Source organism: Prunus mume, linkage group LG4, assembly GCF_029339155.1.
Source record: "Prunus mume cultivar Tortuosa linkage group LG4, ASM2933915v1, whole genome shotgun sequence".
Lineage (NCBI taxonomy): Eukaryota > Viridiplantae > Streptophyta > Magnoliopsida > Rosales > Rosaceae > Prunus > Prunus mume.
Genome location: NC_142701.1, coordinates 13,362,577 through 13,385,066, shown reverse-complemented (window position 1 = coordinate 13,385,066; position 22,490 = coordinate 13,362,577). Strand labels below are relative to the sequence as shown.

Sequence of the window (22,490 nt, the reverse complement as noted above, 5' to 3'; positions counted from 1 at the left end):
ATAGTCATCTCATTGTAGTTTAGACTATCTTTGTATTCAGAGGAAAAAAAAAACTCCCCTTCTGTTTTTTTTTTAAAAGAAAAAAGTAAAATCTGGGAATAGGTGCCATTAACAATTGGGTGCACTTTAATCAGGCCCAACCACTGAACGTTCTGTATGAGGCTGATACAGAGAAACAAAAAAACTTCAAAACTTCGCAGGATTATGGAAAATGTTGCTTTTGAAGGACCAAGTTGTCATGAAAATCCATTGTTATTCTATTCAACTTCTGACAGCAGATCGTTACATGATCAAACCCTAATCTTAAATAACCTTACAAAACTTGGCAAACTCAGTAATCACAATAATCAAGTGCTAAAGCAAATCTGCATCACAAACCCAATTTTGCTTTGAAGGAAATTTGAATGAAGACATTCTTAATCCCCTGTCACCCTGCGGCTACGGCGTTGCAACTCACCAAATTGTCAGGTTCTCTGTGCCTCAAGAGCATCAATGTTACCTGAAATCACAATAAACCACTAATAAATTAATATTACTCGAACCAGAACATGCTTCCGGTAAGAAAACAAACCTCATTGCAAAATTCTTATACATAATGTATGCATGGGGATGAAAAATGCACTAACACAAACTTAAAACCTTATTTCCAAAGGGAAAAACAGTAAATTTATGAAAAAGAAAATCATACCATTGCAAGAGTGATGATTGTTGCCTGTGATTAATTCTGCAGGGACTACCAGCTATTAGTAATGATTGTTGGGGAGTGGGCAATGTCACCCCAAATGTCCACATTAGTTTTTTCAATGGTTGCAGAAAATTCTTCTGGCATATTAATTAGCTTCAATTCAATGAGAGTCTTCAAGTGCCTTAAGCCGGTAGGGACCTTCAGCTTATTGCAGGATCTGATCTCCAACTCCCTGATGTTTTGCATTGCGTTTTCCTCCACATCCCAATCTTCTAGCCGTTCTAGCTTCCACAACTTTAACACTACAAGCTTTTGGAATCCCCAGGTGGAGCAAACCATCTTCGTACCGGTATAAGAGTTGGAGTAGAAACATAGTGATTGAAGGTTGGAAAGCTTCTCTAACTTGGGCATTGGATCTTCTGAAAATGAAGAGGCTGACAAAGTAAGATCAATGAGGTTTTTAGGAAATCCAGCTATGATGGAAGGATTTTCTAGCATCCCAAACAAATTCAAGCTGGAGAGATTCTCAAGGCCTGACAAAGACTCCAACACCAGAGGACAGGGTTCACCCATTTCATCAATTGATCTCATTCTTAAGGACTTGAGGTAGCTCAGCTTTACAATCCTTTCTGCTAATACTTTTTGCTCTTCCTTCTCTAACTGGAATGCCAATCCCAATTTTCTGAGGTTTATGAACTTGTCCAAACCATCCTTTAAGGGACTATGCTTATCCACAAATACACCCCATAATGTCTGGAGATTCTTGAGAGAATTGAGACCTTGGTGACGCATAAATTTACTTCGATACCTTTGACTTAAGTATAGGTGTCGAAGTTTGAGCAGTTTCCATATTGAACGGGGGAGAGTGCGAACATATGTGTGCTTCACATCCAAGGTTTGGAGGTTCACCAATTCACCAATGGAATCTGGGATTGATTCAAGGGAAGTCCACCTCAAGCCTAGATACCTCAAATTGCTTAATTTTACTATGGTGTTGGGCAGTTCAGGTCTGAATACACGTTCAAGATCAAGAAACTTTAGCTGAAGGAAATAACCACCTGCAATGCCCCTTCGTAGGAAGTTGCCTATGTCTTCTCCAGGTTTATATCCTTCTTGGGAATCAAAGGATAGAATGGAAATGATATCTTTGTAAGATCTTGAAAAATTGGAGCATTCACCATGAATAAGATCAAAACTTGGATCTTTACAGTTTACGTGATCAGCAAGGCGCCTATAATCTAACCTCATAGCTTGTGACCTGATCACTTCTTGTAAATCTTTGTTCAAGCAACATGTCTTGACTTTCCCATTAAGCTTTCTTTCAACTACGTGAACGATGTCACGATCAATCAACTCCGATAGATGCTCATCCGCTGCTTCTTCGTAAGTTTCAGCCTTTTTCTTTGGGTCAGATTCATGATTGTCTGTCTTGTGTTCACTTACTTCTACCAACTCTTCAGCAATCCACAAAGCGAATAATCTCCTAACTGGAATTTTATAGTCCTTTGGGAAGAGTTTGAAGCAAGAAAGACAATCGGTAAGATGAACAGGAAACTTATTTATGCACTCTTTGGTGTAGGTACAGAACGACGATGTATCATCATCCTGTTTGATGTATTGAATCACCTTTTTCAACTCCTGAGCAGTAGTCTCATCTTTCCCTGACATTAGACGTACCATGGCTAGTGGTAAACCCTCACATTTACTCAAAATTTCTTTTGCTAGCATTTTCCCTTTTGGAGGGATGTGCACCACCTGGCTAAACAACTGCCAGCTCTCTTCTTTGGTTAGCCGTGGAAGTTGGTGGGGAGTGCTGTCGCTATCCACTTGTGAAGCCACTTCGGGGTTACGTGTAGTGAGCAGAATTCTGCTTCCACTTGATGTACTTAATGGAAATGCTGCTTTCAGAGTACTCCACTCGTACATTGTGGAGATGTTGTCAAGAACTAAAAGGTACCGATTCTTTTTTAAAATAGCATGTGCCTCCTCAATCCTGTTGGATGCATCAGAATTAATCTCTTGGTGCCCTTCTGACTTAACAGAGCTCAAGACCTGCTTTGCAACGTATTTCAAGAGTGGCAGTTTATTGTTGTAGGAGTAGTCGTGAGGTAGAGAAACCCATGCACGACAAGGAAAATGGTCCACAATGACTCCGTGGTTATAAATTTTCTTTGCCAGTGTTGTCTTGCCTATGCCCTCAATCCCCACTATGGAAACAAAAGAGCAGTGTTCATTGTTGGTTCTCAGTCTTGACACCACTGCATCTATGTCTTCTTCCAAACCGACCACTGAGCTTAAGTCTTCCCTTGATTCAATACTGAATGCTTTTATGCATCTCAAGAAAAGATTGATAGTCTGATTAATCTGGTTGATTTCAAGGGAAAGCTTTCTTCCAGAATTCTTAAGCTTTTTCTCATCTCTGTCTTCTTCTAAACCTGAATTCATCTTCATAAAGGTTACCACAGATTCATCTGCACTTTGAACAATTTTCCTCACTTGCTCCAACCAAGCGACTCTGGAATTATATCTCCTTCCAATCATTCCTGCACCGCCTACAAGTTTATGCATGATTTCCAGTTCATTGCAAAGCAATTTGACATCAAAAAATACTTCACGGAATACATTTGGCTTCTCTTTGAGGTAGTTGCGCATCCTGTCTATTACAGATGAAACACTATTCTCATCTGCGGTCTGATCTGGGGATTGATAGACAATCTTTGATGAATTAGAAATTCTTCTTATAAATTTGAAGCCGTACCTGTCCTTCCTTTCTAAAGCTTGTGTGAACCCTACGTTGATGCACCTTAGGTCCCCTCGAGCTTTCTCCTTGCCCTCAAACTGCTGATATATGATAGCCACCTAAATCTATTGGATGGTGTCTGTAAGAAGTTTTCAATGGCAGGATGTGCTTCATCAATGATCTCTTCCACTTCCTCCACCCAGGCCTTCTCAATTGCGCTCTCAAATTCGTTAATTCCTTGTATATCTTTCAGAAAAGGATGTAGCAGCTGCAATTGCAGATTTGTTGACTGTAGTTGCTCTCCAGTTCTACTCCTGTCTGGCATTAAATCTGGGTTTTGAATGAGTAGAGTATTTATTTTCTCTACAGTAGAGAAAGCCAATGCAGCTGCAGATTCAACTCGTTCTCCGGAGTTTACCCATCTTTTTTCATGTTCATCAAAAGGTCTTTCCAGCAGCCTTCTAGCATTAGACTTTAATCTATCCAGGGATTCACATATGTTAATCCCACTTTCCTTCTTCATCACAATGCTGCTTTTTATTTCCTCCTTTACCTGCTTAGTTATACTAAAAAGCTTATCTGTCTGCTCGAAATTCTTTGTAGTCATCCCAAAAAATATTCCAAGTCTATGGGAGTCTCGTCTCTTTTCCTCAAACGTTTTAACCAAACCTTGTGCTTTTTTTACAATGGATGCAATTTTGTCCACCCATTTTGCCTCAATTTCATCTAGTCCAGCCACAGTTACGGTTTTGTCCACCAGTTGTACCTCAGTTTCCTCTGGTCCAGGAACGGTTCCTTTACTAGGGAAAATAGAGTCCCAGATTTGATGTGCCCTGGCATCTATCTTAAAGCATAAACGCTTAACTTCTTCTGCATCCTCCGAAGTAGCACTTAGTAACCGTGACTCTTTTCGAATCCATTTGATGTCTTCCTCCAAGAACAGAAACGGAAAGTGGTTGATATACAAGTAGAGGAACAATAGGGTGATTAGAGAGGCACACAAGGGCACCCATATGAGCACATAATTGTTTGCAAGCGTCGAAATCAGTAGCACCCGATACAGGGATGTATGGTTTACATAAAGCAGTATAAGGTCTACAACAACTAAGATATAAACATGAGCATCATGGAGAATGGAATCATGGAATGCCAGCTTGGTTGTTGTTACCTCCTTCTGGTTGGCAAAATTATCCAGACTTCTATCAAAATGATAACGATAAATACTATATTTTTCCAGTTCTTCAGCATTGGAAGCAGTCCACTCCTGATCAGCATCGGAAGCCGTCCACTCCTGATCAGCATCATCTATCTCTATGCACTGTCCCATAGCTTTCCAATCCGTCTCCGTTGTTGAGGATCCCAATGGCTGAGCACCAGGTATTCCTGCAATGAACCATTCTGTGATCGTTTCCATGGCTGAGCAGCTTTGATGTATCAGAAACAAGTTCCCCAATTTACAGTAGGTTCAACATTGAGCATTATCAATTGAAGTTGAAGAACAAGTGCATGTTATCGCTCTGGACCTCTGCCAAAACTAAAATCAAATATGGTGGACTCCAGATGGGGACATGCATCAGTCCATTTCATCTGCACAGTTTTTCTTGTTTCTTGTTTCTTTTCATGTCTAATCTTTATAATGGTGGCTTTTCTTGGGGTCCCCATTCATCTTGTCCCTAGCTCTTGGTTTAAAGATGACTCTGGTGGATTGTCCATTCATGTCATCCTTGGGTCAGGTCAAAAGCATTGCATTTATATTAGGAAAATAATTCCCTCCTTCCCTATAAGTATGAACTCCTGCATTCCTACGAATGGCAGTAGTAGGAACTCCTATATTGTATATGTATATGTATATGTATATGTAATGTATGCATACAATATGTATTTCATATGTACATCCGGATTACGTTACAATTAACTGCAGTACGGTTTGTAATTTTGCTGGTTGACTGACTCCCATGTGTATATTCACAGTCCCATTACTACCTAGTACCTACCATACCTACCATACCTACCAATTTGAGTAGTGTTCTTATAGCCATTACTTTGTTGCTTTTTGACAAAGTCACAAGGAAAAGAAAAGATTGAACCCTCCAACCCCACTGCATTATTGCACTTTTGTTCTTTTCCATTGCATTATTACAAGATTTTGGGTGCGCTCTGATATTTTATTTAGTTCTTTTACCCTTTTTACTCTGTTTCTAGGCACAAGCTCGTTTAGTTTGAGAAATAAGCTTCATCTGACTCTCCGTTATCACTGCCGCCGTGCTTGAAACTTTAACATGCACAAGCCACAGGTCCTGCTATACTTCTCTTCCGCCTTTGAAATCCTTAAAAAGAGAGATATCATGTGTTCATGTGAGATAAGTAGTTCGTGTCAGCACCATGAAGAGTAGCGTCATGCAATGTGAACAACAAAACTATCACGATGCACCTAGTTAAATGCAGAGAATCAGAATTCCTAAAGATCATAATAATGCAGTTCAGTCCAAAACAAGAAATAATAAAAAGATAAATACAGACCACACTCTCCTAAATAAAATATTAAAACTTGCGTGCATCATTTGTTTACTGCACAACCAGCTTTGCCCTTTTGTGGCCCTCTGAAATTTGGAACTGTTCAGTCAAACCAAGATGTGCCATAAGCAGCCAAACATGAGTGAGCAGCTCACCTCCTCGCCTGAGCTGTTGAGCATGATCACTCCATCGACACCGATTGGCTGCGTAAGAGAGCATTTCCACCCACACTTGACTTACCAACTCCCACTTTTTCTCATTAGTCCCCCAATGTCCCTCAACCTCCATGGACTGCAAAGCTTTAGCTAGCCTGCATGCATCAAATAGAACCGACTTGCTTCGATCTCCTTTCACTTCAGATGGAGAGATGTCTGTGCTCACTTTAAGTAGCATTGTACAAGCTTTTTCCTCGTCAGTTATGGATTTTCTTTCTGTGAAAAAGTCCTCAGCCTCAGCACATGTGTCTTGAAACCTTATCTGCCCAATCCCATTTGGCAGCATGAAGGGGCACATGACTAAAAGGTACAACATGTAGTTCGACAACTGCTTGCTGTTTTTACAATTTTGGTTAGGTACAACGTTCGAGTTTCTCTTCACATCAAAATTATAACAAAGATCTGTTGCAATATGCCAGAGAAGGATGCTTTGTTCAAATTCAACCCCCAAAATGGTCCAGCCAAGTCTAACTAGACACTTTGCATCTCGAAGCACCTGGGCACCCCTACGAGCACATAATTGCTTGCAAGCATCAAAATTAGAAGCACTCTTTGATTTCTCTTTGAGCTGCGTAAATATCAAATTCTTCAACTCTTCGGAAACATCCTCCGAGTCTTGGTATCGATACTTCTCTAACAACTTATTTATGAATAAGTCCTTCTCAACAAAAATGCACTTGGCTGGCCTATTTTTGAGACAAAATGTTATTAGGTTGTATTGTCCCAATTTATTAGACCACCTATTGTTTTTAACCAATGGGATTGATGAAACGGCTGTATGGAAGAGCTTCAACACCCCATTTTTGTGCTTATTCAGCTGTAGCGTTGTCCAGTCTGAGGAAAGTAGCATGACCACAGCATACAGTTCCAGGATTATAGCTCCTACCAACAATACATATGTGATAGCTACATCCTCTCCCGTGTACGCATGCTTCTCTTTGAACAAGAAGGCCAGGAATACTGAAACTGTGAGAGAAAGGCTGATACAACGGAGAATACCACCGAGACGAGAATGAACTAGGACAGCTCTAGTATAAAACACATCATACATGAATCCTAGCTCAATCTCAATGACTTTGAAAGCTTGCTCGGAGTTTCTATTTTGGAAGAATGTTTGGCTTTTCTCTATATTGTGGAAGCTGAGGATGAGATCAGCACATAGCCGCTTGAAAATTTCAAAGAAACTATAGGCTTTGTTTAAAATTACAGCATTTTGGATACTGTCATCAAGTATTCCTCTGGCATCGTTGGAATTATTCTCAGCTTTGGGAGCTTCAATGGGTGGTCCTAGTTCAACCTTGAATCCCTCAGCTTTCTTAGAGCTGTATTCTTCCATGTATCTAGCATAATTGGGACCAGGGTCAGGATGAGGAAGCATGGACTCTCTAAAATGCTCACTACTTGCAGACCTTAGAACCCAAGTCCTCTCCCCAAACTTTATAATCCCAACTATGAACATTGGTATTGCCAAAAAATTCAGCACCTTATTGGACCATGCTCTTAAGAAGACATAGAAAGCGACAAGCACCTGGACAGCTACCCCAAGCAAGTGCCTCAACCACAATTCGTTGTCTTCTAAGGAGTAAGCAGTAATTGTATCTGGGCCACCAAGATGCAAGAGAAGAAAGGGTGCCCAAAATGCTGTTATTATATAGTCTGGATTGACAGAATCACCTGGAGAGTCTTCTTGGTTGTTGGAGAGTATGCCAAGTGAGACTGTTGCAACTGAGTCTGCTGACAAGTAAGCAAGCCACAGAACAATTCTGAGTATGTTACTGGTTGAGTGCTTTCTCCAGCTGCCAATGAGGATGAGGATGGCCTGCAAGCTGAGGCTGATCAAAACCATAGCCCGAAGCTCCCACTTGTTCCAGATTTTTCTCACACTTTCCGGGAAAATCTGCATTGCCATCCTCTTCTCTGTGAAGATCAAACTGCTGACAACTAGAAAGAAATATTTTTACACAACATCAGATTGTATCAGAATAAGTTTGCTTAACACATTCATTGTATGTATAAAAGTAACATAATCTTACCTGTGAGGAACATGATTAATCTGTTTTTACAAGATTTGAAAGGCAGTGTACTTAAATTTTGTAATGATGCAGGGGAGGCGGAGGATGCTTTCCTCTGCTTTTTGTTTTTCTTATTTTCAAACAGTAAGAGTGAAGATAATAATCCAAAGTCATCCAATATAATTGACAAGTCGTGGTCAGTCAATGCCCTACCAATATGGCCCATTTCCATTTGGGCAATGAGAATACTCTAGATAAGGAAGAAAAAGAAAAGTAAAGAAACAAAAATGGATAAATTATTATTTTAGCTCATGTGTCCATTTGGGTGCAAACATGAGAAAGGAATGGTGGGTTTCTCATTCCCACAGATGTCTAAACTAGATCTCAGAAAATAGGGATTTTGCATTCCCAAAGGAGGAGGTGCATTTTCTCATTCCAATGATTGGTTTCAAATGTTGTGGTCTCATATGTAATTTTGACTCCATACCTAAACCCATTATGGCTGCAGCTTACTCAATTTGAAAAGTCCACACAGACAGTTGCATTTATCTCTTTTCTTCAGATGATAAATGTTACATATTGCAGGACCTCTAAGATACAGGAAAACCCATTTCATGATAACTTAAAATACATGGCAGTTGAATGATTGTATTTGTGGGAGCAAAATCCAAATGACCTCTCTGCTTTTAAGCCTAGCAAGTGAGATAGACTGAAACCCAAGATCCCTTTCATTTTGTATATCTGGGTGTCAACCTGAACATGTTGAACACTAATTGTTTTAACTTCATGAATATATTTTACTTCTTGTACAACTTTGGATCCCGAAATTTCATGACTGGCAGAAATTTTGTTCACCAAATGAAGTGACACCATGTTATATATTCGAATCTAAGCTCACTCTTAACTTGATTTACTTTTAACGAGTAAGATATTGACATGTATACGGGTGCATCATTCGACAATAAAGTAAGATGATTTGTGTATAAACTAAAAATTTTGCGTGAAGCTCTGTGGAAATAAAGTAAGGCTGCTTGCCTGCTTCCGAGTCCGACCCTAGTTTTAGGGGTGTTTTTTTGTTGTCATTACTAATTAGTGCTTCTTTATGAGTTTGAAAATGAATCATTCTTGCATGGAGATAGACAATTGTAGTTTAATAACCATGCAGAGCTAAATATAACATATGTACAAAGAACCAGTTCAGATTTGTTTGCCGTGATTTTATTTTGGCGATGGAAATAGAACACTAGTATTACTTTTGTTGCTTTTTAACTTTATGAATGGATACAAGACCAAAAATACATATTGAACTAAATAAATGCTTAATTATAGACGCAGAGCAAAAGTACAATCTTACAATCTTACAAGGAAGAAAAACTTCAATTAACAAATCAGCAAGGCTTAGCCAGTGCCACCAAGAACACCCTTAAGCTTCTTGATCTGAGCAAGGTCAAGGAAAGTGGTCTGCCCCACCAATGCAGAAGGCAAGTTGTTAGCAAAGAGGGCAAAGTCAAGGATTTGGAGACCAGGGCTTGCACTGCTGAAGCTAACAAAAGCACTGGAGTGTATTTTAGCAGCATTCACTTGAAAATGCAGCAACCCTTGAGGGAAAACCATGACATCTCCCTTCTTAAGAGTCTCCAAGTACACAGTGCTGGCTGAGGAAACAAAGCCTGCTGTGATGTGGCCTCTTGTCACAACCAGAATTTCTGAAGCACCAGGGTGAGTGTGGAATGGGATGACGCCACCTGGCGCTAAGTCTAGCCTTGCCATAGAGAGGCCAAGCCCATTGACACCAGGAAACTGAGCCACAAATGCAGGGGTCACAGCAGCTTGGATTATGTTGGTGGTGTTTCCACCTTTGGCCAGGCCAGAGAACACAAAGTCACTGACAGTGACATTAGCAGGGCTCTTGCAAGGGTAGCCTGCAGGGCCGTCTGGGCCTTTCAAGTCTGCCACACAAAAGTCTTGGACGGAAGCATGAGAAGAGGAGGAGAAGAAAATGAGAAAGAATAGGACGAGAATGTAGTACTGAGGCATTTTCACAAATGGGTTGTGGGCAAAAGTGAGTGTGAGGCATCTTGGATGGCTTGGTTAGGGTTTATATACAAAATTGTAGATGAACTGATTGGTGCAAGTAGACAGCATGCCATGCAGGACACAATTGACCCATGGAGAAAACAGAGCCATATCTTTGCTGGGCTGAAGCTAAACTTATTGCATTGGACATAAAACAGGATGTCACTTTTGGTAGTTAGTAGTGGTAAAGTGACTTATAAAGCAAGCATTCAATCTTCCACTCTGTCAAACAACTTGCATGCACAACCAAACAATGGATAATAGGGCACTGGATATCTATAACAAAAAGAATTGTTTGAGAATGCTAAAATATTAACAATGAAAGCAACCTACATTCATGTCCATTCACCAAAAAAAGATTGCATAATATATAATTATCAGACCAAGATTCCTTGATTGATCACGTTCACATATCAACAGCCAAGATGAAACAAAGATTTCATTATCAATTTGAAGGTTTAGTTGAGGAAATTTCAGTGGGCTAAACTAAATTTAGCATGCATAATGCATTAGTATTTAGTAGTAGAGTGGAAGACGGTGGTGAGGAACTTAGCTGTTTGTGGTCCAAATTTCCAATAGCACATGGGAAGTGAGAAGGAAAGTGCATAAGCAGCCAGTCTGACAGCTAAAACCTTCAAGGGTGTACCTACGCTACAATTCTTTCTTGGGTGTGTCCTTCAAATTGCAACAATGGATTTCATGTGTGGACTATAGTCATTCCCTCTAGCTAAGATTTCATGGAATAGCTAAAAGCTAACATAGCATGAATCTGAAAGTTAGAAGCTGAGAAATTGACAAGGTCAAAATGAAAAAGTGTAGAACTCCTAGGAAAATCAGAGGAGTTTTACATGGAAGGTGGACGAAATAGTTGGAACGTACATAGAAATTAAGGAGCAATTTTAGTTTTTAATACAAGCGATTAATCTAAATTACAAAAAGAAAGGGGAATTTTCACAACAAAGATTCGAAGATAAGACCACTGTGTAAATAGCATGGTGTTGCCATATTGAATTACTTGATATTTATTGAAAATAAATGCAAATATTTGGTCGAAGACTATCCCAAACAACAGCCCAATATTGCAAAGAAACAAAGCCCAAAAAACAATTAAACCAGACCAAAACAGAAGGAACCAAAAATCCTGTATGAATTTTTCTCCTCCCTTTCCCTTTGACTAATAAGAACAAACAATATACCTGCTACCAATATACCTTCTACCAGCAGTTCCATGTTGGTGGGTAATTTAGAAAATGTTCTGTATAATTCCATATTGGGGGCAGGGGAGATAATAGTCCCTTGCGTCAGTTCAACCGGCTTTAGAAGGTTTTCCATGACTCTAGATGTGGAAGTAGCCTCTTCTTCTATGGGAGTCTTGTGGCCTTCTCTTTTTGGACCTTTTCTCTTCTTCTCATGACAAGTGTCAATTTCTTTACACTTAAAACAATGTCATTAATACATCATACAAACTAGTTTTTGTTTTCCAAGTTTACCCTTATTAAATGTATTAAATTTTTTTAATAACAAGCTAATTTTTTTTTACAACTTTCTTACCACCTTGTTAAAAAAATAAAATAAGAAAATAAAAACTAATTTTTTTTTTCCAAAGAGAACGTGTGTTTTGTTAAAAACAAAATAAATATGATAACAACATCTTGAAACAAACTTTATTTTTAAAGAAAAAAAATAACGTTTTTTTAATTATATAAAATTATTATAATGTGCTAAAGAAGTGAAACAAAATTTGAATAAATTGAAGGAAATATAAAAGCTAATATATTTTAAAAGGGTAAACTTGGAAAATAAAAACTAACTTGTGTGATGCATTAATGACATTGTTTTAAGTGTAAGGAAAATGACATTTGTCATGAGAAGAAGAGAGAAGATCCAAAAGAGAAGATTAGAGAGAAAATTGCTAGCATTCCTCTTTGTATAAAGTTACTTTTTTTTTATGAACTTTGTATAAAGTTACTTGGATGCTATCAGACTTCAGCAAAACATCTGCCAATCTATTTGGTGTTGATTTTGTGCTTTATCTAAAGCTACGTGGTTTTCAACTTTTATTCTTCCAATATAATATCTAAATCTCAAATCTCAAATCTAAAAACTACAAAAAAAAAAAAATTAATAATAATAATAATAAATACTTGCTTAAAACCAAATTCACGTTATTTTAACATATAACTTCAAATTCAAAGGAGAAAATTTTAGTAAAGAACTCATTAGTGCGGTAGTTCAGAATAATTAAATTTTCAAGAAAAGTCCTGTATTTGAGTCCTAGTATTCGTATATATATGTACGTAGTGTGTGTGAGTTTTGAAAAAATAATCAAAGAATAGTATCTCAATTCGTTTATGGCTGGCAGGAGGCAGGAGACTTTTAGGAAAGGCTGTGGGAAGCTATGAGAAGTTGCATTATTTTGATGCCTTTACCTTAATTTGTTTTCTAAATCAGAACCTTTCTGAATGGAAAAAAGAAAAAAGAAAAAAGCAAGCCTGAAAGGGTCTTTGGATTTATTGGCTTAGAAATTATGGGAATTTCCTTTTAAATGCAGGGCTGCAGTGGAATATGTCAGGCCACACCATACTTACTCAGAGCAAACCAATGCAGAAAGATCAGTCCATCAGTCCATCAGTCCATCAGTCATATCATATTACCAGTATGCAACCCTCTCTCCTAAACTAAACCCCTTTGTCAAATTCAAGTATTTTCTCTTCAGCAAATTAACTCCAAACAACAGTTTGAGACAAAGGGCTCAGATATTTTAATCTGAATGATAAGATATTAGGATGAACAATCCACCACCAGTGCCAAAAAAAAAACATTTAAACCTATGTACCTGCTATATAACTTCTTCAACTAACCCTACCTCTTTTTCCTCTCGAATCTCTCCCCAAAAGGAGAAAGAAGTTATGGTCTTCCATCCTATACTTGTGTTTATTTATTTGGGTTGTTAATCCCACAATAAATTGGAGTGGATAAACATAAATAATCCAAAGTTTGGTCCACTGGTTGTTCCAACTTCCAACATTGCAATTTTGCCGCAGCAGCAACAACTTGAAATTCAATTAGAAAGGCATTAAAGAAGGCAGTGGAGGAAACTGGTGCTGAAGAAAACAAATGTGACACATTATTTATGAAAAACATGAAGAAAGTTGATCAACTATTATGAAAAAATGAAAACAGACTTAAAAATAGACGATTTAAATTATCGAAATACACCTCAGTTTGTGGGGGACCCGCAAAGTCTATGTTGCAGTCAAAAACGCATCCTTCCCAGGTGAGCTTTATTTTTGTCTTGAGACCTGCAATGTAAAACAGCATCACTCTATGTGACTAATATGGAAAGAGGTGTTTCAAAGACATGCACCTTATTGCGTTCATTGACCAAACCTGACTTAGTTGAGGCACATCGATGAAGGACATGGGGAGCATGTGTTTTGGCTCAGAGAGTAACAGGTTTCAACAGTCAAGCACAGAAGATATGTTGTTTTTTTCTATCTTGCTGTAGACATGCAAGAATATAGATGTGATACAGATGTGAAAAAAAATATCATTTATGATCTTGATGATGAGAAATGGGTGTCCAAATATTTTTATTTTTTTATTTTTATTTTTGTTAAAAATGGGTGTCCTATGATATTTCATACAAAAGTATGCACTATGATCTTGCATATATGATTTGTGTGAAAGAAAAGAATGAATTAGAAACACAAGGAATAGGGGCAAGAATGTTTCTTTTTCTCAGCATTTGTCTCATTCCTTCGATTTGTGTTTCATGCTTGTTGAATTAACCCTTTGTCCTTCCCTTTTCAGTTCAGTTTCTGCACCAGCTGCAAGATTTTCCAAACCCAAGATGGAAACCACTTCTGAAATTCACACCAATCTTGATAATTCAGATACTACCAACATGGTCAACTAGGCCAAGATCATCAATTTATTTTTTCCATGGTCATACTTTTTTCTGCAATGAATCAGAGTAATCTTTTGATGACCTTTTTAAATTCTTGAGATTTTATCCTTCTTTCTCGTTTCAAACTCTTCAACTTCGCTCTCCATTTCTCACTCTTCACCATTTGGTGCATTCACTATTTACATTCATGAGTTAAAAAAATCTCCCACTATCTAGATGTATCAATCTGAAAACAAATTATCACACACAGATGCACAATCTGCGTCCCCCAAAGGCTTTCTGCTCAATAATAGATGAGATGGCCTACCAAGTCACCTCAAAGAAAGAAAAAAGTTAAAACCCAGGGATATCAAAAAACCATAATGTAAACGATCATGGGATTTTTTTATATATAAAAAAAAGCACTACTTCATAATCCAGAAAAGAAAAAAAACAAAAATCATTGTTTTTCTCTCCAAATTTTCACGTTTGAAAGTCAGATGAAGTAAATGTGGTGGGGATGTGGGGGAAAAAGAAAAGAAAAGTAGAAGAGTAAAAAGCACTTGTCTGTACCACAAAGGCAGGCCTAAGCTAGAGTATGCCCCCAACTGAGGAGAAAAATTTAGTTGAAACGGGATAATGCTGTTTTGCTATTTTCGGTTTTTATGTGATTCATAATAACCTGTTTTGTTATTTTTAGTTATCATGGGATTCATAGTGTTATTAGTCGAAAATATTAACATAATATTATAGAAGTCTTTCTCTACACTGAGAGGGAGGATGACAAATATAAAAACTCTCACTTTGCCATTAACAAAGAGCTTCACATTTCACATTACAAAAGAGATTTGCTTTGCTATTAAATTTTGCAGCCTCACGTAAAAACAAGGCACGCTTCTCAAGGAGACTATATATGATGTGGAGACAGCAAACCAAAGAAGAAAGGTGCATTTTTTCTTAATGACACTTCATTTTTTTATTTTTTTGTTTTATGGATTTCTGTCGTGTAGAGATTGAGAGACAGGAGCGGCAACAAGGAGCAGCTATCCTGTGCCAGTGGGACATTTCCGTCAGGCCTACACACGTGGGACCATGCAGCGGTCACACGTGGGCCCACACTCATGTGAGTAATGCGCAGGGGCAGCTGCAGAGCAGGAGCAGGGTCAGAGTTGCAGTCATAATAAGAGCAGACTCTGTCAGACGGACAGGGTGCACAGAGAAGAGAGAGAAATAGAGGAGAGAGAGTGTCTTCAGAGGCTCTCAAGAGCCATTAGTTTCACCCATGCATAAAAGAAGCCTGCAACCCACTAAACAATCAGCTCAACAAAAAACAAACCCCCCTTTCTGTGTCTCTTATAATCTCCAAAGCTGTTCTTCCTGAATCCTTCTTCTTCTTGTTTTTCATCACCTTGGTATTTTGGAGGATAATTAATTCTTTGTTTTGTTTTCTTCTTCTTTTTTTATATAAATTTGTTCTGCTTGAAAAATCAGAAGGAAAAAAAAAATGTTGAGTGGAAATCCAAATACTGCAAGAAATAGGTACCCTTTCACACCAAATCAGTGGCAAGAGCTTGAACACCAAGCTCTCATCTTCAAGTACATGGCCTCAGGGATACCTATTCCAACTGATCTTGTCTTTTCTTTAAAGAGAAGGTTGGACAATTCAATTTCTTCAAGACTCTTCCCCCATCCCAGTAAGCACATGTTTTGTTCATGGTTTTGTTTTGTTTTTTGTTTTTTTGTTTTTAGTTTCTATGTTATTTTAATTTTTTGAGATTAAAAAAAGTAATGATAAATTTGTTTTGTAATAATTTGGGTGTCTTTGGTACTTGTGTGGGTGCAGTGGGATGGGGCTGTTATGAGATGGGTTTTGGCAGAAAGGTAGACCCAGAGCCAGGGAGGTGCAGAAGAACAGATGGTAAAAAATGGAGGTGCTCAAAGGAAGCTTACCCAGACTCAAAGTACTGTGAGAGGCATATGCACAGAGGCAGAAACCGTTCAAGAAAGCCTGTGGAAGTTTCTTCATCAACTACAACTCCTTCAACAACAACTGCAACAGAGCACCCTTCATCTTCTTCTTCTTCAGCCCTCTCATCACCGAACAACAAAAACCTCTCCAAAACCTCTTCCTACTCTCTCTCTCCACTTTCCTCATCCATGTCCAATGAAACACAAACCCAACATCACCCTCACCAATCTAATTCACCCCTTTATCCCTTCCTTAATTACCCTCAGTCTTCCTCTTCAAGTTCTAGGCCTCCTCCCGGTTCTGTTTTCTCACCTCAGAACAACAGCTCTTCTGCTACCCCTCACCTTTTTTTGAACTCTGGATCTTATAACACTCAAGCTGAAAAAGATTACAGGTTTGTGTTGACAAAAATCAGATTAACCCATGATTTATTTTTGTCTTCTTTTTTTGTTTTTCCCATTAAGTTCTGTTCTTTCTTTTGCCAGTAGGTATCTTCATGGAACGAAGGGAAGTGTGGATGAGCTAGCTTTCTTTCCAGAGTCTTCAGCAAATGGAAGAAGCATATTGACTGGGGGCTCATCATCATGTCAGCCACTGATGAGTTCCTACAGAGGCTACTCTCAACCACAGTTCCAAAGCCTCACAGATCATCATAATCCAGAAGTTTCTCAACAATCACAGGAGGAGGAGCAGCATTGCTTTGTTTGGGGCACTGATTTCAAATCAAGCAGAGCAATCAAAACAGAGAAAGAAGCAGCTGAAACCCAAAAGTCACTGCACCACTTCTTTGGAGACTGGCAGCCACCAAAGAGCACAGACACCTGGCTTGATCTTTCATCCAACTCTGGAGTTCCTAATGGTAATTAGGTTTTTACTGTCAATGTTCTCATTTGGCTCTGAGCCTCTGACCTCTTTGTTGTCAGTTGTTAAATTTGAAACGTTTCCTTTGTGGTGCAGATGGCTGAAGTCCCATATCTCAATTATGGGGAGTTGATCAAAGGCCAAAAGAGTACTCTCTGGTGGGGCATTGCCTTTTCTAACTTGAACTGGTGGCTAGGGAGCTTTATTTTGCTGAAAGGCTTGTGAGTGAGTGAGTGAATAATGGAGGGGCCACACAGAAGGATTTCTGTCTTTTGCTTTTTCTTGATATTTATTTCCTTCCTTCTTCCACCCCTCTCTAAGAAACATGTCTCATGTCTGGTATTTATAGACTTGCTTGTTTGACTGGAAGCATGTTGAAATGATATGGGGCCATAGGCTCAAAGTTCTGTATGGGTAGGAACTACTTTATCATATGGAATTTGGTTACACAAGTTCATATTTATGGACCCAAGATGGGGAACATCTGCAATGAATTGGCTCATTTACCCTTTTTACCTATGTGGACTTTTTGTGTGTTTTCCAAAGGGTTTATTTTGCCTCTGCTCATCCAATGGACAGCACTCAGACTTCCATTTTTCTTTTGTTAAAGTTTTTAACTCATTAGACATATATCGGCTTTCAACAAAATCAAGGTAGAAAATTTCAACCTTGGCTGACCGCATGTAATCTTTCCATTCACTAAAGATTTTGTCGCGGACTTCAGAGCATATAGCTTCTTTTTATTTTTTCCTTCAATCAATCATGGGTTATATATATATATATATACTGTGGTCTCTTTTCTATTGAATCTCACCCCGTTTTATTATTTTCCATGTCCCAGTCTGAGACTTTGAATTTTATAGTATTTTTAGTCAGTTGCACACTCGGATCATGTGAGTGAGTGGGTTTTTCATTGAACTTGACATTGCCAAATTGATGCGCTTTCCCCATAAAATTAAATTAAATCTGGCTTGAGTTATTTTTTCTTTATTATATAAGTTTAAATAGTGCTCCAAAACATCCCTTCGACAAAAATTAAATAGTGATGAAATATACCAGCATCATGTATCTTGTCTCCTAGGAGTACCCTGTTTTTTTTCTTTTTTTCTTCAATGTTAAGAAAGAAGGAGGAGATTTTTCTCATACATACCATACCACACTGCAAATGTATTTTGGAGGTCCGAACTTGAGACTGGTCTGCAAGTCAGGCTTTTTACAACTGGACTGGACCTGTTGGTGGGGTTGAGTATGTCGGTTCTCTTCTTTGTTATTTATGTGTTTGGGCTGCTCTTCCGAGCCTTTGCTTTCTGTTTGTTGGGCCTAGCCTCTTCCCTTTGAGTTATTTACCTTCAGGCTTCTTTGAAGTATCTTTTGGAAGGAAAAGTTGAAATCAAAATTAACGTAAAAGGAGAGCATTTGCATTTGATACTGTTCATTCAGAATATCAAGTCAAACGTAACAAGCACTTGAAAATATCATATTGGATGGATCATGAACACCACTTCAATGTTCTGATATCTATAGTGAGGGCTTATCTAAGTTCCTTAAATCAGACCTTATCTCTTAACCGTTTAATCAAATTGATTAGTTTAATTCAACAATTAAGAGATAAGGTCTCATCTAAAGGCCTTAGATAAGACCCTCACTGTAGAATAACACCTGATACACCATTTAATTGGTCTAATACTCCATCTGATTTGATCATTTGTCTTGAAAAATCGCATAACATGACGTCTTGCTTTTGATTTTATATTATGACACAAAAGCCAAACTGTTCTATTTTTTTGGTAGAAAAAATAGGCCAAACTTTGTCCATCAATTCCAAGTTACAACAAAGGAAACTGACATAGTCAAACAAATTATATACTGTACGCATGGGCCAAATTATGCTGTCTTTGCGTAACTCTAACTCAGAGGGAAGTCAACTTCCTGAGATTGGTCCTCAGTTTGCAGCTATTGAAAGGAGACTCGATAGCTGCTGTCTTTCTCATCCCTATGATAAGCAAATAGAATCGAAGTCATAGCTCATAATATAGCATTTACAAGTTGAGAGAATCCCTTAATTTCAATATATGGAAGTAAGCAAGCAACGAAAGATAGTAGATGAACTTTGTACATAAACTTTAGCAAAAACAGAAAAAGAAGAAGATAAAAGATGGAACTTTATACATAAACTTTACCAAAAAAGGAAGAAGATAAAAGACGAACTTTATACATAAACTTTACGACAAAAAATAAAAGAGATTACTTATGCGACCCTCCCAAAAGGGGAAGGACGCAGTATTCCTCCCACAATCTGAGCAAAAAGGAAATGCTTATAAGAACAAGTCTCGTCAACAGTAAAAGTACATGAAAACTTCTGATTCCAGGCAAAAATCTGTATCATTATCATCAGAATGTAGGAGAAGTGAATGATGATACTGCTTCACTGGTGAATGTTCTTCCAAGCATCTTTCACCATAAACCTCTTTGCAGGGCATTCAGCAGATGCAGCTCTAAAAGCTAACTGAAAGGGAACAATTTTCCCTATTTTTAAAAAACACTTTCAGAAGACCAAGGAAAAATAGTTTTGGTATGATTCATATTCTACAATCAGCACAAAGAGCTAAGATGTAACAAAAACCAGAATGCCTGGCAATTCCTCCTACTCTCCAACATAGTCATGCAAAAAGTCAGCACACACCACTGATAAATGTACCAAAATGAAATCAGAGCATCAAAACAACATTTGGATATGTTTCCAGACAAAACTAGAATGTGTATTTCAGCAGTGAAAGTCAGAGTATTGATATATAGAACACAAACTAGACTGGATCACAATATGAACCCACAAAATCATTGATGCCAATACCATAATGTGTATTGCAGCAGTCAATGTCAATAACTTGTATATGCAACCCACAAATTTGATATTGTCATCACTCTCATAGAAAGAGAGAAAACTTGACACTGTCATTGTAATTCTTCCGTGATTTCTAACATTGTTATACAGTCAGAGGGTTAAAGTTAGCAGGAAATGAGAAAAGGTAATCAGCTCAAAACACAAATCCTAAGATGGTTTCTTCTGCTTTAAATTATAAGCCGTGTAAACAAAGCTAAAGAACAAAAAAATCAACAGAAAATTGAAGAAACATGAAGAAAATTCCAAGCAACAATAACCAATTTACAGAGCAACCGCAAGGGGGCCAAACAGAGCAGCCACCAATCCCCAGATCCATTCACAACATATCGATCTGTTCGTGATTCATATACTGCCTGCCGCTCACCAAAGAATCATAATTCCCTAAAAGCCCCACTATGATATGCTCATTGAAGAATATCCAATCCACTCGTAGCCCCAACTACATAGCTCTCAGCGAAACAAAAGAATTTGTAAGAAGTCTGCAACTAAAATATTCAAGAACAAGTCTCATATCTATCCTTCACTCTTAGCAGCTGCCTTCTCTTGAAAACCAAGAACCCAATCACACCAATCTGAAGAATGGCAGCCATACCAACAAACAACAGCCCAATCTTCTTCCCTGCATTGTACTTGTGGCCAGGATGAGGCGGTGGAGGATGCGGACGGCGATTATTGGTCGGTTTTGGCCCCCTTTGTGAGGGAGGTGGCAGTCTCTTCTGATCATTCTTGGAATTGAGCTGATTTGCCGGGCGAGCAGGTGGTGGCGGGCCAGGAGATTCTAGTGGAGATGGTGAATTCGAAGAATCTGGTCGAGATGGGGAGTTCGGAGATGGCGGGGTCGGAGATTCCGGAGGTGGCGGGGTCGGAGATTGTGGAGGCGATAGCGGTGGTGGAGGCGGTGGCCATAGAGGTGGTGGAGGCGGTGGCCATAGAGGTGGTGGAGGCGGTGGCCATAGAGGTGGTGGAGGCGGTGGCGATGGAGGTGGTGCAGGTGGTGACGGGGGAGGTGGCGATAAGTGTTGAGATTGAGACTCGACAAGAAGAGCACATAAGCTAATAGTAAACCCCAAAACCACAAAAACTACGCTTGAAAATGGGGATTCCATGAAAACAACAACCACAGGACTTGCACTCTCAAGGCAAATTAGGGCTAGGGTTTCTGGAGCACTCCCGCATCTGAGTCTAACACAAAATTCTTACTTTCCTTTTCATCAGCTTTGAATCGAAGGGAAGAGAAAAAGGGAATACCTTGCCTCTTCAGATTGATTGCACCCAAGAACTAGGGTTTCTGAATCTGAGCCGTTTTCCAATCAGGCCTCTCTGATATCCTCTTCCTCTGAAACTGCAACCAAAAGGGTCAGATGGGTTCGGCCCCAAATGCTCGATTTCGTCCTCTCGGGGCCTGCCTCAGAAAGCTCGGTTCGTTCTACAGATATAGTCCCAGAGGTCTAGGGTTTGGGCATGAGCTCGCTTGATCTTCCAATCTCGGTCGTTCTGATTTATCGTTCAGCAGAATCAAACCAATCGGTCAAATGGTCAGAAACTCTTTGATTCCATATTCAAAATCGTCATACAAGGGTTAGCTTTTTGACAAAAAGGAATTGGATTGAAAGTGAGTCTTTGGGGCTTTCTTGTCTTGTCCCTGTGGAAAAGAATTACAGAAATGAGTCAAATGGGTGGTTGGAGAAAACATTAATTGAAAGGTATAATGGGAGGAGAGAGCTTCTCTGTGATCTTCGCCACCTTCTCAGAAACAGCGAAACTAGAGAGAGAGAGAGAGAGAGACAGAGAGACAGACAGACAGCGACGGAGGTAGATAGATACAGAGAGAGGGAGAGAGTCTACGCGGGGTTCAACGGTTGGGCTAATTTGGGTGAATGATTGCATAGGAAGAATCTTTTAAGCTGTTTTCCAATGAGAGAGAGAGAGAGAGAGGGGAAGGGAAGGGAAACTGTGTAGATGGAGAAAGAGAGTGTTCGTGTAGCTTTGTGACTTGTCAAATGGTTATCATGAAGTTGGTGACAAAAAAATATTCACAAGTCTATGCAAGTCACTGGTGTCAATTTGCTATATATACCCAATTGAAAGTTTATAACTTTCTATGCAAAATGTCCTCAATCTCCCATCTCTATCTATCAAATATGTAAATCAAGACTCTTTCTTTACCCTTCTCAAATTTTAATGAGAGTTTGCAGTCCAAGACTCCAAACCAACAACACTATTTTCAACAAGAAAAAAGGAAACCAATGGAAAGCAAAACAAAATATATCTTATAAAAGAAAACCAGTCTTTGGACCATGTGGACCCAGTTAGTAGGTATATCATGGCTTTCGCTTTTTCAGTGTGAATTAATGGTGGAAGGGCCTATTGGGCTCATCTCAAAGATTTGGTTGGACCTTGAAATTAGGTAGAAGGTAAGGTCTACGTCCGTGGTCCACCAATTTGTCCGGCTTTAGTACGGCTCAGCCCATTCAATGGGATGGTCCGGTTCGGGTCGTATTTTAGTTTAGCTCCTGCTGTGGGTTGACCCTTTTGACCGGATTTTCAGTGCCCACCGACAACGGTGTTGATGAACTGGACGGCGTTGTTGAGGATGCCTCGTTCATTTTACTATGGTAATGTCTTAA

The 22,490-nt window shown here is 38.9% G+C and overlaps 5 protein-coding genes across 6 annotated transcripts; 1 reads left to right on the top strand and 4 right to left on the bottom strand.

Annotated features, from left to right (window-relative positions):
- Nucleotides 1-233: 233 nt before the first annotated feature.
- LOC103327782 (disease resistance protein RPP8-like) lies at nucleotides 234-3,339 on the bottom strand. Its single transcript, XM_008230149.3, has 2 exons — nucleotides 689-3,339; nucleotides 234-499 (listed from the first exon to the last, which is right to left on the bottom strand). The coding sequence occupies exon 1, from the start codon at nucleotides 3,335-3,337 to the stop codon at nucleotides 734-736; it is 2,604 nt and encodes an 867-aa protein (XP_008228371.2). The 5' UTR covers nucleotides 3,338-3,339; the 3' UTR covers nucleotides 234-499; nucleotides 689-733.
- A 2,526-nt stretch (nucleotides 3,340-5,865) lies between these two features.
- On the bottom strand, nucleotides 5,866-8,341 carry LOC103327783 (uncharacterized). Its single transcript, XM_089050064.1, has 2 exons — nucleotides 8,188-8,341; nucleotides 5,866-8,095 (listed from the first exon to the last, which is right to left on the bottom strand). Exons 1-2 carry the CDS (start codon nucleotides 8,198-8,200, stop codon nucleotides 5,991-5,993), a joined length of 2,118 nt encoding a protein of 705 aa, XP_088906190.1. The 5' UTR covers nucleotides 8,201-8,341; the 3' UTR covers nucleotides 5,866-5,990.
- Nucleotides 8,342-9,436: 1,095 nt separating this feature from the next.
- Nucleotides 9,437-10,345, bottom strand: LOC103327635 (auxin-binding protein ABP19a). Its single transcript, XM_008229975.3, has one exon. It carries the CDS (start codon nucleotides 10,201-10,203, stop codon nucleotides 9,565-9,567), a length of 639 nt encoding a protein of 212 aa, XP_008228197.1. The 5' UTR covers nucleotides 10,204-10,345; the 3' UTR covers nucleotides 9,437-9,564.
- Nucleotides 10,346-15,448: 5,103 nt separating this feature from the next.
- Nucleotides 15,449-17,550, top strand: GRF5 (growth-regulating factor 5). 2 transcript variants are annotated; one of them, XM_008229977.2, is made up of 4 exons: nucleotides 15,449-15,825; nucleotides 15,975-16,494; nucleotides 16,589-16,959; nucleotides 17,058-17,550. In XM_008229977.2, the coding sequence occupies exons 1-4, from the start codon at nucleotides 15,636-15,638 to the stop codon at nucleotides 17,063-17,065; spliced, it is 1,089 nt and encodes a 362-aa protein (XP_008228199.2). In that variant the 5' UTR covers nucleotides 15,449-15,635; the 3' UTR covers nucleotides 17,066-17,550. The 2 variants fall into 2 exon arrangements, with proteins under 2 accessions (XP_008228199.2, XP_008228198.2); XM_008229976.2 differs by having other exon boundaries at nucleotides 16,586-16,959.
- A 2,441-nt stretch (nucleotides 17,551-19,991) lies between these two features.
- Nucleotides 19,992-21,908, bottom strand: LOC103327637 (uncharacterized). Its single transcript, XM_089049982.1, has 2 exons — nucleotides 21,607-21,908; nucleotides 19,992-21,505 (listed from the first exon to the last, which is right to left on the bottom strand). Exon 2 carries the CDS (start codon nucleotides 20,967-20,969, stop codon nucleotides 20,358-20,360), a length of 612 nt encoding a protein of 203 aa, XP_088906108.1. The 5' UTR covers nucleotides 20,970-21,505; nucleotides 21,607-21,908; the 3' UTR covers nucleotides 19,992-20,357.
- Nucleotides 21,909-22,490: the final 582 nt, after the last annotated feature.